Genomic DNA, 11,627 nt, shown 5'->3' with positions numbered 1-11,627 from the left:
CAGAACAACCACCAGCTGCCACCTGCAGTTAGGTGGAGGTGTTTCTACTGCAAAGGGCACTATTTTCAGGGAAAACTAAGCCCCGGCACCTTTTGTTTTAGATGCCCTGTCCACATAAGGTTGTCCTTACAACACACTCCTAAGTACCGGTACTTTTACCCAGTAGTAAGGATTCAAAGGATTATGCCGACCTAGCCCTCTGCATGTTTACTCGGAAGTAAGTCCCCAGAGGCGCTTCACTTTCTCTAAAGTAAATGTGCCCAGCCCAGGAGAGAAACCTTGAAACCTTAATGCTGTTGTTTGTGATTGTTTGCCGGCAGGTGCCACGGAATATCAACCTCAGATGCAACCCAATAGCCATTTATAACGACCCCACTCCGGATTCTGTAGATCTAGGTGAGTGCGGTTTTTTTTTAAAGTACGTTTAACTCTTTCGTATCGCAGTTCGTGATGTAATGCAGGGGAAACGTAAGAGAACACTGCTCGGAAATTGCCTCCCCCCCCCAGCAGGTAAAATGCTGGGGCATCATAATAATTAATGTGGGGAAAACCTTGTTCTGACAGATGAATGTGGTGAGAATAAGCATTTCATATTTGTGTCAGATTAGCAGAGAAAGTCAAGAGACGGAGGAAAATAATCAAGCTTGCCTACTTCTTTCCTTTTCTTTCATGGCGTATCTGCTTAATGCCAGCCATTTAAATGGTAACTCTTCTGTGCAAGGTTGTTTACATTTTGAATTAAAAGCTAAAGATTTGTGTTTCAGATGACTGTGGATCTTTTGTTGGAGCTCAGTGGGTGGTATTTCACCTAGTTTTCCTCAGAGTAGACTCACTGAAAACAATGGACATGACCCATTAATTCCAATAGTTCTTCTCGGAGTAAAAGTTGGTTGGCTACCACCTATGCGATCGGAAGTAAGCATCCAGGGTTCAATGGAAACTACCTGTAGGCTTGCAGCGACTATGATCCTAATAGATTAAACAGTATGCTTTGTACCGCTGTTGTATGTGCCTGCGTACAGAGACAGAGCTGTCTGCTTTTTTTAACTCTCTTGGGGGCGTGGCTAGAGGAGCTGCCCTAATGACCTCCTGCACTTTAGATTTTACAGTTACCGCAGATGCCTTGCTTGAGAAGAGACCACTTCTAAAGTTACTCCGTTAGCAATTCGTATTTCATAGAATCGTAGAACTGGAAGGGACCGCCAAGGGTCATCTAGTCCCAGGAATCGACACAACCAGAAGACTGGTTAATCTGGAATGAAATAGTTCACACACACACACACGATTTGCGTTTCTATACTGAAAGTCTAACATGATTTTCTTGCATTTTTTAAAAAAACTTCCCAGTCTCCTGCCCTTTTAAATAAACACTGACCTGCCTTTCCCCCACCCTTTTAGCGTTGGCGACCATCGATTGGCAAGACTTAGCCGACTGCACGGACGTCTTTCAGCAGGAAGTTTCTAGAGCCGCTGCAACCCAGCAGGTAATTGACAACCGTCGCCCCCTCATCCTCTTTGGTCTTTATGACAAGCTTCCCAGACCTGGGCCCGAAGCAGACGTGATGCTGCTCTTCAACCCATTATGCGTGATGATATAATCACGTCCTCTTTTTAAGTCGAGGTTGATTTGGATCGCTGCTATGATGGGGGAAGAAGCAGCGCTGGCTCAAGACACTTTGCAAGGAGGAAATGTTCCCAGACCCAATTCCACATGGAGAAGCCAACCAGTCTGGCAGTAGCATCATCTCTGATAGCGTCCTTTATCCCACATGGTGGCAGCAGGCCAGCATGTGTAGCACTACCCCCTGACCCAACCCCAGGCAGAGTGTGCCACCCTAAGGGTGCCCCTTCACTCCACAGTAGGAGGGCACCAAACTTTCATGGTTCACACGGCCAAAGGCGAACCTCCCTAGATTGCGCCTTAAAGGGGTTGATTTGGGTGCAAGTACCGCCCTTCCTGTATGGTTCATGGATGAAAGCACACTAGAATCAGGGTCTTTAAAAAAAGAGAGAGAGAGAGAGAGAGAGAAGCGGGAAACCTCAGTTAACGGAAATGGCGCTGTTTATAGTGGGGTCCTGAGGTATAGTTGAAACGCATTCAAAGAACGTGACTTGCCTCAAAGAATCCTGCGAACTGACGTTTTCCCTTCACAGAGCTACAGTTCCCTGTCAAACTACAGTTCCCATGATTCTTTGGGACGGGGGACCAATGTGTGTATCGTGTGGATCCACAATGCAGCTGCTGCTTCCCTTGTTTTCCAGTGCTTTGCAATAAATGCCGGTTGCAGCACAGGACCAATCCGAGACATAAGCGCTGCCTTTCTTTGCAATGATGCTACTACCTTTGGCAAGGGACGCGGACGAAGTCACTCCCGCTCCGCATCACTTTGTTTTTGTTTTTGTGATAGGCTAGGAAGTAACCTCCGTTGAACACAGCTCTTTCCTTCTGAATAAACGCGAGCATGATTGCACGGTTGGACAGTTTTATTTGGGAAGAAATCTGAGCCCCCCCCCAAAGAAAATCGCCACCAGACTATGTAATGTTTCAAAGCACTTTGGATGCAGCCCACAAAAAAGCAGAAGCTAGCTCATCTCTTTTAACGAATGAATCTTTATTTGCATCAGCCACCAGCCATAGCAATAAAACAAAATGCAGTATGCAGAGGATAAAGGTAAAAAGTTAAACTATTTAAGATCGCAACCCAGAAACCGGTTAAATCTGCCTGAGGACCTTTTGCAAACCCAAATGGACTGTCGGTTTAAGCGGTTGATTGTTTCTTATACTGCTAGGAATCCTCTCCTCTTTGAACCAACGCAAGGGGCGAGGCTAGTACGTCCCACCTGAAAAACGATACAGTTCTAGTTCAGGGTTAATTTTTGCCCGGGACTAGCGGAATGCCCCGCTCAAATGAATCTGATTGGCTGGTGAGGCTAGCCAATGAGAGTGCGCTAAGAGAAGTAAAGGGAAGCACCGGTGGCGAAGCGTGAGCTTGGATTTTCCAGCTTGTTTCTTACACTGAATATTTCAGCAGGGGTTGCTCCTCTTGCATCTCTTCCTTGGGCGCCGCTGCGTAGATAGCGCCTCTCTTGCTTTCTCCTTTTGCCATGGCAGTGCAAGCTTGCCGGCTCCACTGTTCAGCATGGCCAGTGGATTTTCAGGTGCGTTTTATTAAGTGCGTACACTGAAATTTGCCGAAGAAAATGCGCAGCGAGCAGGACCCGAGAATCGAGAAGTGTTTTTTTTTTCTAACTGCCTCGTTCCTTTTGTATATTTCAGAGCCCGTGCTTGCAGCCAGAGCCCGAGTTTGATTTCCAGGAATTTCGCGATGCCGTGGATAACTTCATATCCGGCAAGTATACTCTGAGTCTAGTTTAAAACTGCCCCTGTCGAAGAGGAAAGGGCAGTTTTAGGATGAACGCTTAGTGTACGGACACCTAAAAACCGGTTAAAACTTTTGCGTTTCTGCATCCTGCACATGTCTATTCAGAAGTAAACAGGGTATTTATTGGGTTTTTTTTGTCTTTTTAAAACACTTTTACCCACTTAATCTGGGAATCCTTCTTGATTGATAAATATCTTTAAATCAGCTAAGCACTATAATCCTACTTACTTCACAAAATAGCCTACTTTTGCTCATTGATTAGGCTAAGAGTTAAACTAGGCATGATGAGAGATCTGTGATTGGATATGTTTTGCCCTCTGATGCAAATAGCAAATTTAGGACACCAGAGAAAACTTAGGAAAATGGTGAGAAAGGGAAGAGACTAAATTTCACTTTCTCAGTACCATGTTTCCAGTCAGATCTCGCATAACCTTTCGCCTATTGGGAATTTAAAACAAATCAGCTGGAGATCCTGTCATAGATCTCTCAATGCCACAGCTAGTTTGACCCTCAGTGTGGGTTTGTGTTTAAAGCTTTTAAACCCCTAGGCTGTAAACCTATACATCTCCACCTTGAAGGAAACTCAGCTGAACACAATGGAACTTATTTCTGAGTAAATACGCATCAAATTTCTGTTAGACAGCATTTTTAGGTGTTTATTTAGAAAAGCATTTCATACCATCTTATCATAAAATGTAAGGGTGGTATGTGGTTGTTAAAACATAAAACACAATAAAAATTAAAATGCATGTGATAATTAAGGTGACTGGCTAATGCGATTTGCTTTAAAGCACAGGTGGGCAATCTTCAGCCTCCAATGAAAAAGGCTTCTCTTGTTTATTTCAAAAGGTTCAACTAGATGAGATGTTGGATATCCATTATCAGAATCTGCCATGATTTGTATCAAAGTTAAAAGCAGCTGCAGGGAGTATGGATACTGGTCTGGAACTGCATCTTGTTCCCAGTCAAACCCCACCAAAGCTGCTATTTACTGTGGGAGGGAAGGACAGGTTAAGGGAAATAATTAAAGCCTTCGGCACAGCACACCACTCTTCCATGCAAGGGTACTAATTAGTCTTTCAAAAAGCAAAGCAGATCTTAAACTACTTCATGCTTTGTTTGCTGTTCGTTTAAACTTCAAAGCCACAATTCATTGTCCCAAAAGCACCTTGTGTTTGACTTGTGCATGTCAAATAAGGAGTCAATCAGCTGTATCACTTGTTTCTTATTGGTCTCCCTAGATCCATCCTCTCTGATGCCACCTCTGCTGGACTGCACTGATTTTCCTTTCCCTGTGGATGATGGAAGATCCTTCAGCCCTTGCTGTCGTCAGCCTGCAGAGGACGATTCTGCCTCTCAGATGAATGCAGAAAACATCTCTTCCACTGAGCAGTATTGGAAAGACTTAGCAAATCAGAACCAGAAAGCACTAGGGGATGCACTTGTGGAAAACAATCAGGTATTAAAAATAAAATGAATATGGGGGGAGAAAGTTACTCTCAGGCCAGCCTGACTGGTTTCTTAGCAGGAAGCCACTTAGGACAATGACATGGATTTAAGTTGGAACAGCACACAGAGATGAAACATACTGTATATACTTGAGTATAAGCCTAGTTTTTCAGCACATTTTTTGTGCTGAAAAAGCTGCCCTCGGCTTATACTCGAGTGAGGCGGCGGTGTGGGGTGGCGAGAAAGAAGCCTTCTATCCACTCATGCCGCTGTCGCCTGCTCACCCCAGTCAACCATTCCTTAAGAAGCGTAAAAGAACAGCGGTTCTTTACTCTCCCCAGGCAGCTTGTTCCATTCCTGAACTGCTTACATAAATGCAAACTTTAGACCCCAGAAGGCAGAAACCCTATCAGTTAAGGAAGTATTAAAACCCCACAGGTGCTCACTTTCCCTGGCTCCTGCTTAAACAGGACAGGATCCCAGCCTTCTCTGTATAACACAAGGGAACATTGCACTGTGGGTTAAACCACAGAGCCCTAGGGCTTGCTGATCAGAAGAATGGCTGTTCGAATCCCCGCGACGGGGTGAGCTCCACAGCGGCAAAGGAGGAAGAGGAAGGAGCAGCCCAAAGGGCTGCTTTCGGGCTGCTCATTCCTCCTCCTCCTCCTCCTCCTCCTCCTCCACAGCGGCAAAGGTGAACCGGCTTATACGTGAGTCAATAAGCTTTCCCATGTTTTTGTAGGAAAATTAGATGCCTCGGCTTATATTCGGGTCGGCTTATACTCGGGTATATACGGTACTTAAATGAAAGCAAGTTGCATTGGTTTCAGTGACACTTGTGTCTAAAGAAAAACCTGAATGGGTCCTACTTGAATATGAATAGCTTAGTAAATGACTTGTAGATTGAGATGTTCATTTGCAAAAACTATTTTGGATTGGTCCTACTGCAGGGTTGCAAACTTACTTATGCTATTAAATTTCATTCTATTCAATGGAGCGTCCTTTTGAGTAGAAACACATGGAGTTGTGGAGTTTGTTCACAGGAGAAGGATCCAGGGTCTCCTATAGCTTTCAATAAAATGTAAACAAATCCACTATCCATGATAAACAAATGGAAGCAATGGTTGCTTTAATCACAGCTATTCCTGGTTAAGTGGAATTCACATAAGATTCAAAATCTATTGAACCCAGTTAGGTGTAAATTATGCATTCAAGGATGCCAGTAGGAAAAGGATTTTTCTGTTCATTTTGGCTGGGGTTTTCGCTCTGTAAAATTGCATTTTGCAGGACTTGCTAAGATTGTTGGAAATTATCACCTAAACATCCCACAGTTGTGGCTTTTGAAATGTATTTGCAAAGTTAAATGAGTGGGTTGCTGTATAAGAATGAGAGGAGCATATTGACAAAAAATATGCATTTAAACTTTCCTCTAAGCGGCAGTTCAGATCTGAATACAGCCTACTAGCCATTAACAGTGGCCCACCAGAGGGCCTGATAAAGAAACCTTTTGACATCTGTTTGCCAGTACACAAACATTCCCCAGCTGCATTCCCTAACCTGGTGCCCTCCAGATGTTTTGGACTGCAATCCCCATTAGCCGCAGCCGGCCTCGCCAATGATCAGGGATGGTGGGAGTTGTAATCCAACTTCTGGAGGGCACCAAATTGGGAGATGGCTGGTTCAGTAGATCACTCTATGTACTCCAGTGACTTTCAGAACTTCACCTCCTATTAATCTCCCGACAGCTCCAAGTGACATTGACTCAAAAGCAGGAGGAAATTGCTTCCCTGAAGGAAAAAAATATTCATCTGAAGGAACTGGCCAGCCAAGCGAAGCAGCTTGCCTCTGTGCTGGATGTAAGTATTGGGATGTCTTTCTCAATTCGGCATCTTTTCTGGCAGTTGCCCCTGCTGATCTGGAAGTCCTGCTGCTGGTGCATGGGGAGAGTGGAACCTCCTTTGTCTCTCCACTTGCCCAAGGGCACATTCATCTCCCCACAGGGTACCAAATAAGGTCCAGGAGCTGAACCCTGGTCATTCTGTGGTGCTGTAACTATGTCAGATCCACAATCCTATATCCTTCAGGAGTATGAGGGTTTTAGCAGTATATTCTGTAGGGGGTGCTGTTGGTTTAAAAAACATTAGGCTTGTTGATTCCCCCCCCCCTTCCAGCTTGGCATACACTCATGCATTGGATGATTTAGAGTGCTTGATATCTTTGTTTCTTGGCAGAAGCTGATGATCCCGCAGTGCAAGGACAGCGCAGAAATCTCCCTTGCCAATTGCCCCAACAAGAGGAGCCTCAAGCAGGTGACCATCGCTGAGCAAGAGGAGGAGCAGATGGAAGTGAATGAAATTTTGCGGGAAATATCGGACAGATGCAACGCGGCCTTGCAGTCCGCTGATGACAAGAGAAGCCCAAAGCGCCCTCGGGGAGAGAACGAAACAATCCACATGTACGGTGCTTTCCAGGGCTTGCAGACATGCAGCAGCCACAGTTCCCTGGACCTCAGTGGCAGTGAACTTGAGGAAGGGTTGTCCTTCACGACAGCCATCAATGAGCATTGTAACATTAGGACGCTGGCCTTCCCCCAAGGCAATGCGTTTATGGTCAGGACAGCTACTGGGGGCCACAAGTTTAGATGGGTTCCCAGGTGATGAAAGAGGGATGTGATCAGACGACTACACTTGCCTCTCTTTCCAGTGACTTCCTGCCAAAGAACCGCTCATCTTCCTGCGTAGTGCCAAGGCATTTCAGGTGGAGTCTACTGCTGACAGCTGACTGATGTCAACCAGAGTTGCTAATATTTAGCTGGAAGTCCAGACATCTGTTTAAAATAGACAAACACAGAGCACTCTCTGCACCCCTCCCTTAAGTAAGCTGATGCCAAACTTATTGTTACTAATCACGTTTTCTGTTTTGGATTCCTGGCCCATGATTGCACTCCATAATTGGAAGCCACGTCCTGTAGACTTCTGTAACATATTCACTAATCCTTGTTTGATGACAGATGGCCATCCAACCTCAGCTTAAAAACTTCTAGTTAAAGAGAGTTCACCACCTTCCAAGGGAGCCCATTCCACTGTCAAAGCTCTTGCTGTCATAAAGTTCTTCTAATGCTTAGCTGGAATCTTTCTTGTAACTTGAATCCATTGGCTCCAGAGGGTAGGACCTGATGAGAAGGGACTGTTTGATGAGACCTTGTTTGACAGTGGAAGGGACTCCCTTGGAAGGTGGTGAACTCTTTTATTGGAAGGCCATCTGTCATGGATGCTTTAGTTGAGATTCCTGCATTGCAGGGGGGTTGGACTAGATGACCCTCAGGGTCCCTTCCAACTCTACAATTCTGTGATCGCATTTTGATGAGAATTCTCTCCCTGCTCCGCCTGACCATCTACTAGTTGGGAATCGGTGGTTTAACAGGAGCGACCTTGTTTCCTTTTCAGTGTCCCAAAGCTACTTGGGAAGACTTAACGATTTTCATTGTCTTTGCCTAAAATACATTTTTAAGCAAGAGAGAAAATAGCTGATTTATTGTAAAAAGAGCTTCCTCTATTTTCAATGTTCAGGTGTGAGTTCCCTTACTTATATAGTCAAAACAATACCATCCATGCACAAGATGGAGATATATTGGCAGGCTCTAGGGAACCCCCGTATCTGTAGAATGGAAAATGAAAATCATCCTATGCATGTTTAGTCTACTCAGAAATGAGCCCAACTGAGTTCTATGGGACTTGCTCATAGGAGTGTGTGTGTGTTTGGCAGGGTGGTGGTGGTTGTAGCTTCAAGGTAAGCAACCATGCTGCAGAGGTGTGTATATATAGGCTTTGGTGTGTATATATAGGCATGTAAGTAGAGATACACCCCCCTGTAAACTAGCCACATCGATAGACTTATTTGCAAGGCTCCTTGATGCCTGCTAGATGCTGCTTATAATGCATTCTAAGTCATTTTCTCTCTCTCTCTCTCTCTCTCTATATATATATATATATATATACTGGTATATGCTGTAATGCTTGGGAGAATGTTCTGCACGCACAATTTCCTTCTAAACACCACAACCAGAAGCATTGAAGTACATGACCCCCTCCTCCATTTTCTTCAAAAGGTCCCTTGGGTAGACCCAGTAGCCTATCTAAATTGGGGGGGGGGTAGGGTTTGAAGAAGCCAATTTCTGATTTAGAAAGGGTGAGACTGCAGTGCTGCTATTGCTTTGAGGTATGCAGGTAGAGGGTTGGGTGTCCTCAGGGAAATCTATGAAGGATCACTATACAAGAAGTTCTCTGGTGACTAGCAAAATTTGAAAGTTTCAATGGCGAAAACAGAGGAAGGGATCTTTTTCAGTCTTGGTTACTAATACAGTCCGTTGAGACTTCTAAACAGTCATGATAAGTTCTGTGGATCCAGACTATATACTTATTCCTATTACTGTTATTATTGGAACAAATGTTCTTGGTTTAAGTGGCATCTGTCTAAAATTTTTGCTACCCACATTCTTTCAAACTTATCATTGAAAAATACTGAATCCAGGCATGCCTTTTTTCTTTTTGTGTGGAGCTAAGATGTTTGAATATAATTTTTGTAATACCCAAAAGTTTACACTTTGTACACTGATATCTGTATAGTCTGCATCCCTCCCCCCTAGAATTCCCTGTGATACTTTTGTGTCCATTATGGCTTTTGATTTCATTGTTTTTATTTCTGTGCAAGTGCTGGTGCTCATCTGAGCAAAGTGTGACCCACTGCCTCTATACTTCCTCAGCTTGATTTGAAACAGGAATGATAGAAATATTTCTAAGTGGTATTCAACTAAGTTTTATTCAGAGCAGGCCTTTTGAGATTAATGCACCTAATTTAGGCCTCATCTGCTCTAAACATGTATAGCAGCATCATACCCCTTTAAACAGTCATGGGTGGCTTCCCACAAAGAATCATGGGAAGGGTAGGTTGTTTTTCGTTTCTCTTTTAATAAAAGGTTTTTATTTTTGACAAAATATAAACAGAACATCAAGTTCCCCCAGCTCCACCCCCGGAACAGAAGATTAGGGTGTCAGATTTTGCCATAGATCTGTGTGCACAAGTCGGTGGGTGCCAGTCTTCCGAGTGCTCATTCAAATATTTTATAAACAGGTACCTTATGTCAGTAAAGTCATCTGCATCAGATGTGTTGTTCAAGACAAGTAACCTTTTTGTCAGTTTTTCAGATAACGCAATAGTGCACACATTCTGTCACGTATCATGTGACATGCAGGTGCCCAATTCCTTTCCAGTTCTGTGCTATAAGAAGCTGTGTCGCCACTAGGAGAAAAGGGATGAGTTCCTTATAAAGTAAATTGAGTTGATCTTCTTTAAATAGTGTTAATAAATACATTGTACAACTCTACGATACTATGCTGATTTGTAATGTTGCTCATTTCCACATGACCACCACAAACCAACTGCCTTATATCCTCTCCCACATGTTGGTGAAGATGTTTTGTCTGTGCAACCGAATCTTAAAGGCCTTAAATACCCTCTATAAATTAACTCCTCATCTCCACTTTACATGGTTTTTTGGGGTTGTTTTTTTTAAAACTGAAAACACTGCTGCAATACTCGTATAGCTGTCTCAGAGTATGAAATGGCTCCCACTCAGTCCACTTTGCTTAAATAAGTTGAGGCTATTTTCTTCGCTCACACTCTTTCCCATGGTGTCACATTGGTCCTGATTTTGCAGTTAGACTATACAGCTTCTGTTTGCTTCCAAATCTAATCTATGGAGAAATAGCCAAATTGGGAATATACAAACACAAAAATGACCATTAGCTTGTATTAGGTATTGCCTTTAATGCTTTTGTAGGAGGCTTGAGTGCAGCATTCCTCGTAATGTTCTGTTACCCTTCAATGGGCCATTGTTGGATTTGGCTCTTTTCCTTAAGCTGATCACAAGTCACTGGCATCTCACCGACTTTTATTTCGCTATTTTCTCAGAAGTCTTTTTTTTTTTTTTTTAAATGAAGACGCAGGACACGTTTGGCCAACCTCAGAGAAAAGGCTCAAACCATTTTGAGGTGACTTCATAACGTTAAAAGCAAGAACTCCCTTCATTTGTTCAACACATCGATTTAAACCTGGTCATGTGCCGCTGTTTACATTTTTAGTACGTTTTTAGCTGGTAGCTGAAGGTAGGGAGGTCAAGAAGTGTACCAAAAACAGCCACCAGTTGTCCCTCCTTGCACCAGACACCTGTTCAAACTCTTGTCAGCTAATGCCTACTTATTTGCAATATTTACTTCACACTCTTAAACAAAATCTTGGCCGGGGGGGGGGAAATCAGAAACTGTAATTGCCCTCAAGTTTATTCACACAGCTGGATCCATTTAACAAAATAATCATCATTAACCTGGTGGCTTAGTTGTCATGAAGTTAGAAAATGTGTTTGTTTTTTTAACCTTTAATCAGGAGCTCACTAAATTAAAATCTCTTTGGCAGTCTTTGACCCGCCTTTTTCTTTCTCAAGTCTGCTCAAACTGCTATTACTTTGGCTACTTGTGTCCACCCCAGGTGAATTACCATATCTGGAAACTTACAATGGTAGCTGTCGAAAGCCCTGATGGCCCAAGGCCAACTGTGCCCATTTTAGTTTATTGCTTATTTCTTTATTATTAGCCTACAGTTATATCACACTTCTCCCACCCTGCCCAAGAGCTCAAGGTGGAGTACATGGTTCTCCCCATTTTATCCTCCCAAAAACCCTGTCGTTAAGTTGAGGGACAGTAGTTCAGTAGTAATGTACGGAAGTGAGAGCTGGACCAT

General features: G+C 43.6%; 1 protein-coding gene across 1 annotated transcript; it reads left to right on the top strand.

Moving 5' to 3' along the window:
* Positions 1 to 669: 669 nt before the first annotated feature.
* On the top strand, positions 670 to 7,793 carry MCIDAS (multiciliate differentiation and DNA synthesis associated cell cycle protein). The gene is made up of 7 exons (XM_033164742.1): positions 670 to 703; positions 1,399 to 1,586; positions 3,076 to 3,159; positions 3,278 to 3,350; positions 4,625 to 4,842; positions 6,578 to 6,688; positions 7,064 to 7,793. The coding sequence occupies exons 1-7, from the start codon at positions 670 to 672 to the stop codon at positions 7,487 to 7,489; spliced, it is 1,134 nt and encodes a 377-aa protein (XP_033020633.1). The 3' UTR covers positions 7,490 to 7,793.
* The last annotated feature ends 3,834 nt before the right edge of the window (positions 7,794 to 11,627 follow it).

The sequence above is a fragment of the Lacerta agilis genome, chromosome 11 (assembly GCF_009819535.1).
Source record: "Lacerta agilis isolate rLacAgi1 chromosome 11, rLacAgi1.pri, whole genome shotgun sequence".
Taxonomy (NCBI): domain Eukaryota; kingdom Metazoa; phylum Chordata; class Lepidosauria; order Squamata; family Lacertidae; genus Lacerta; species Lacerta agilis.
This window is presented reverse-complemented; position numbering and strand designations above follow the sequence as displayed.

Coding starts and splice junctions, on each gene's coding strand:
- MCIDAS (XM_033164742.1), top strand. CDS start 670: ATGGCGTATCTGCTTAATGCCAGCCATTTAAATG. Junction 3,351..4,624: donor CGTGGATAACTTCATATCCG/GCAAGTATACTC, acceptor TGGTCTCCCTAG/ATCCATCCTCTCTGATGCCA. Junction 6,689..7,063: donor AGCTTGCCTCTGTGCTGGAT/GTAAGTATTGGG, acceptor GTTTCTTGGCAG/AAGCTGATGATCCCGCAGTG.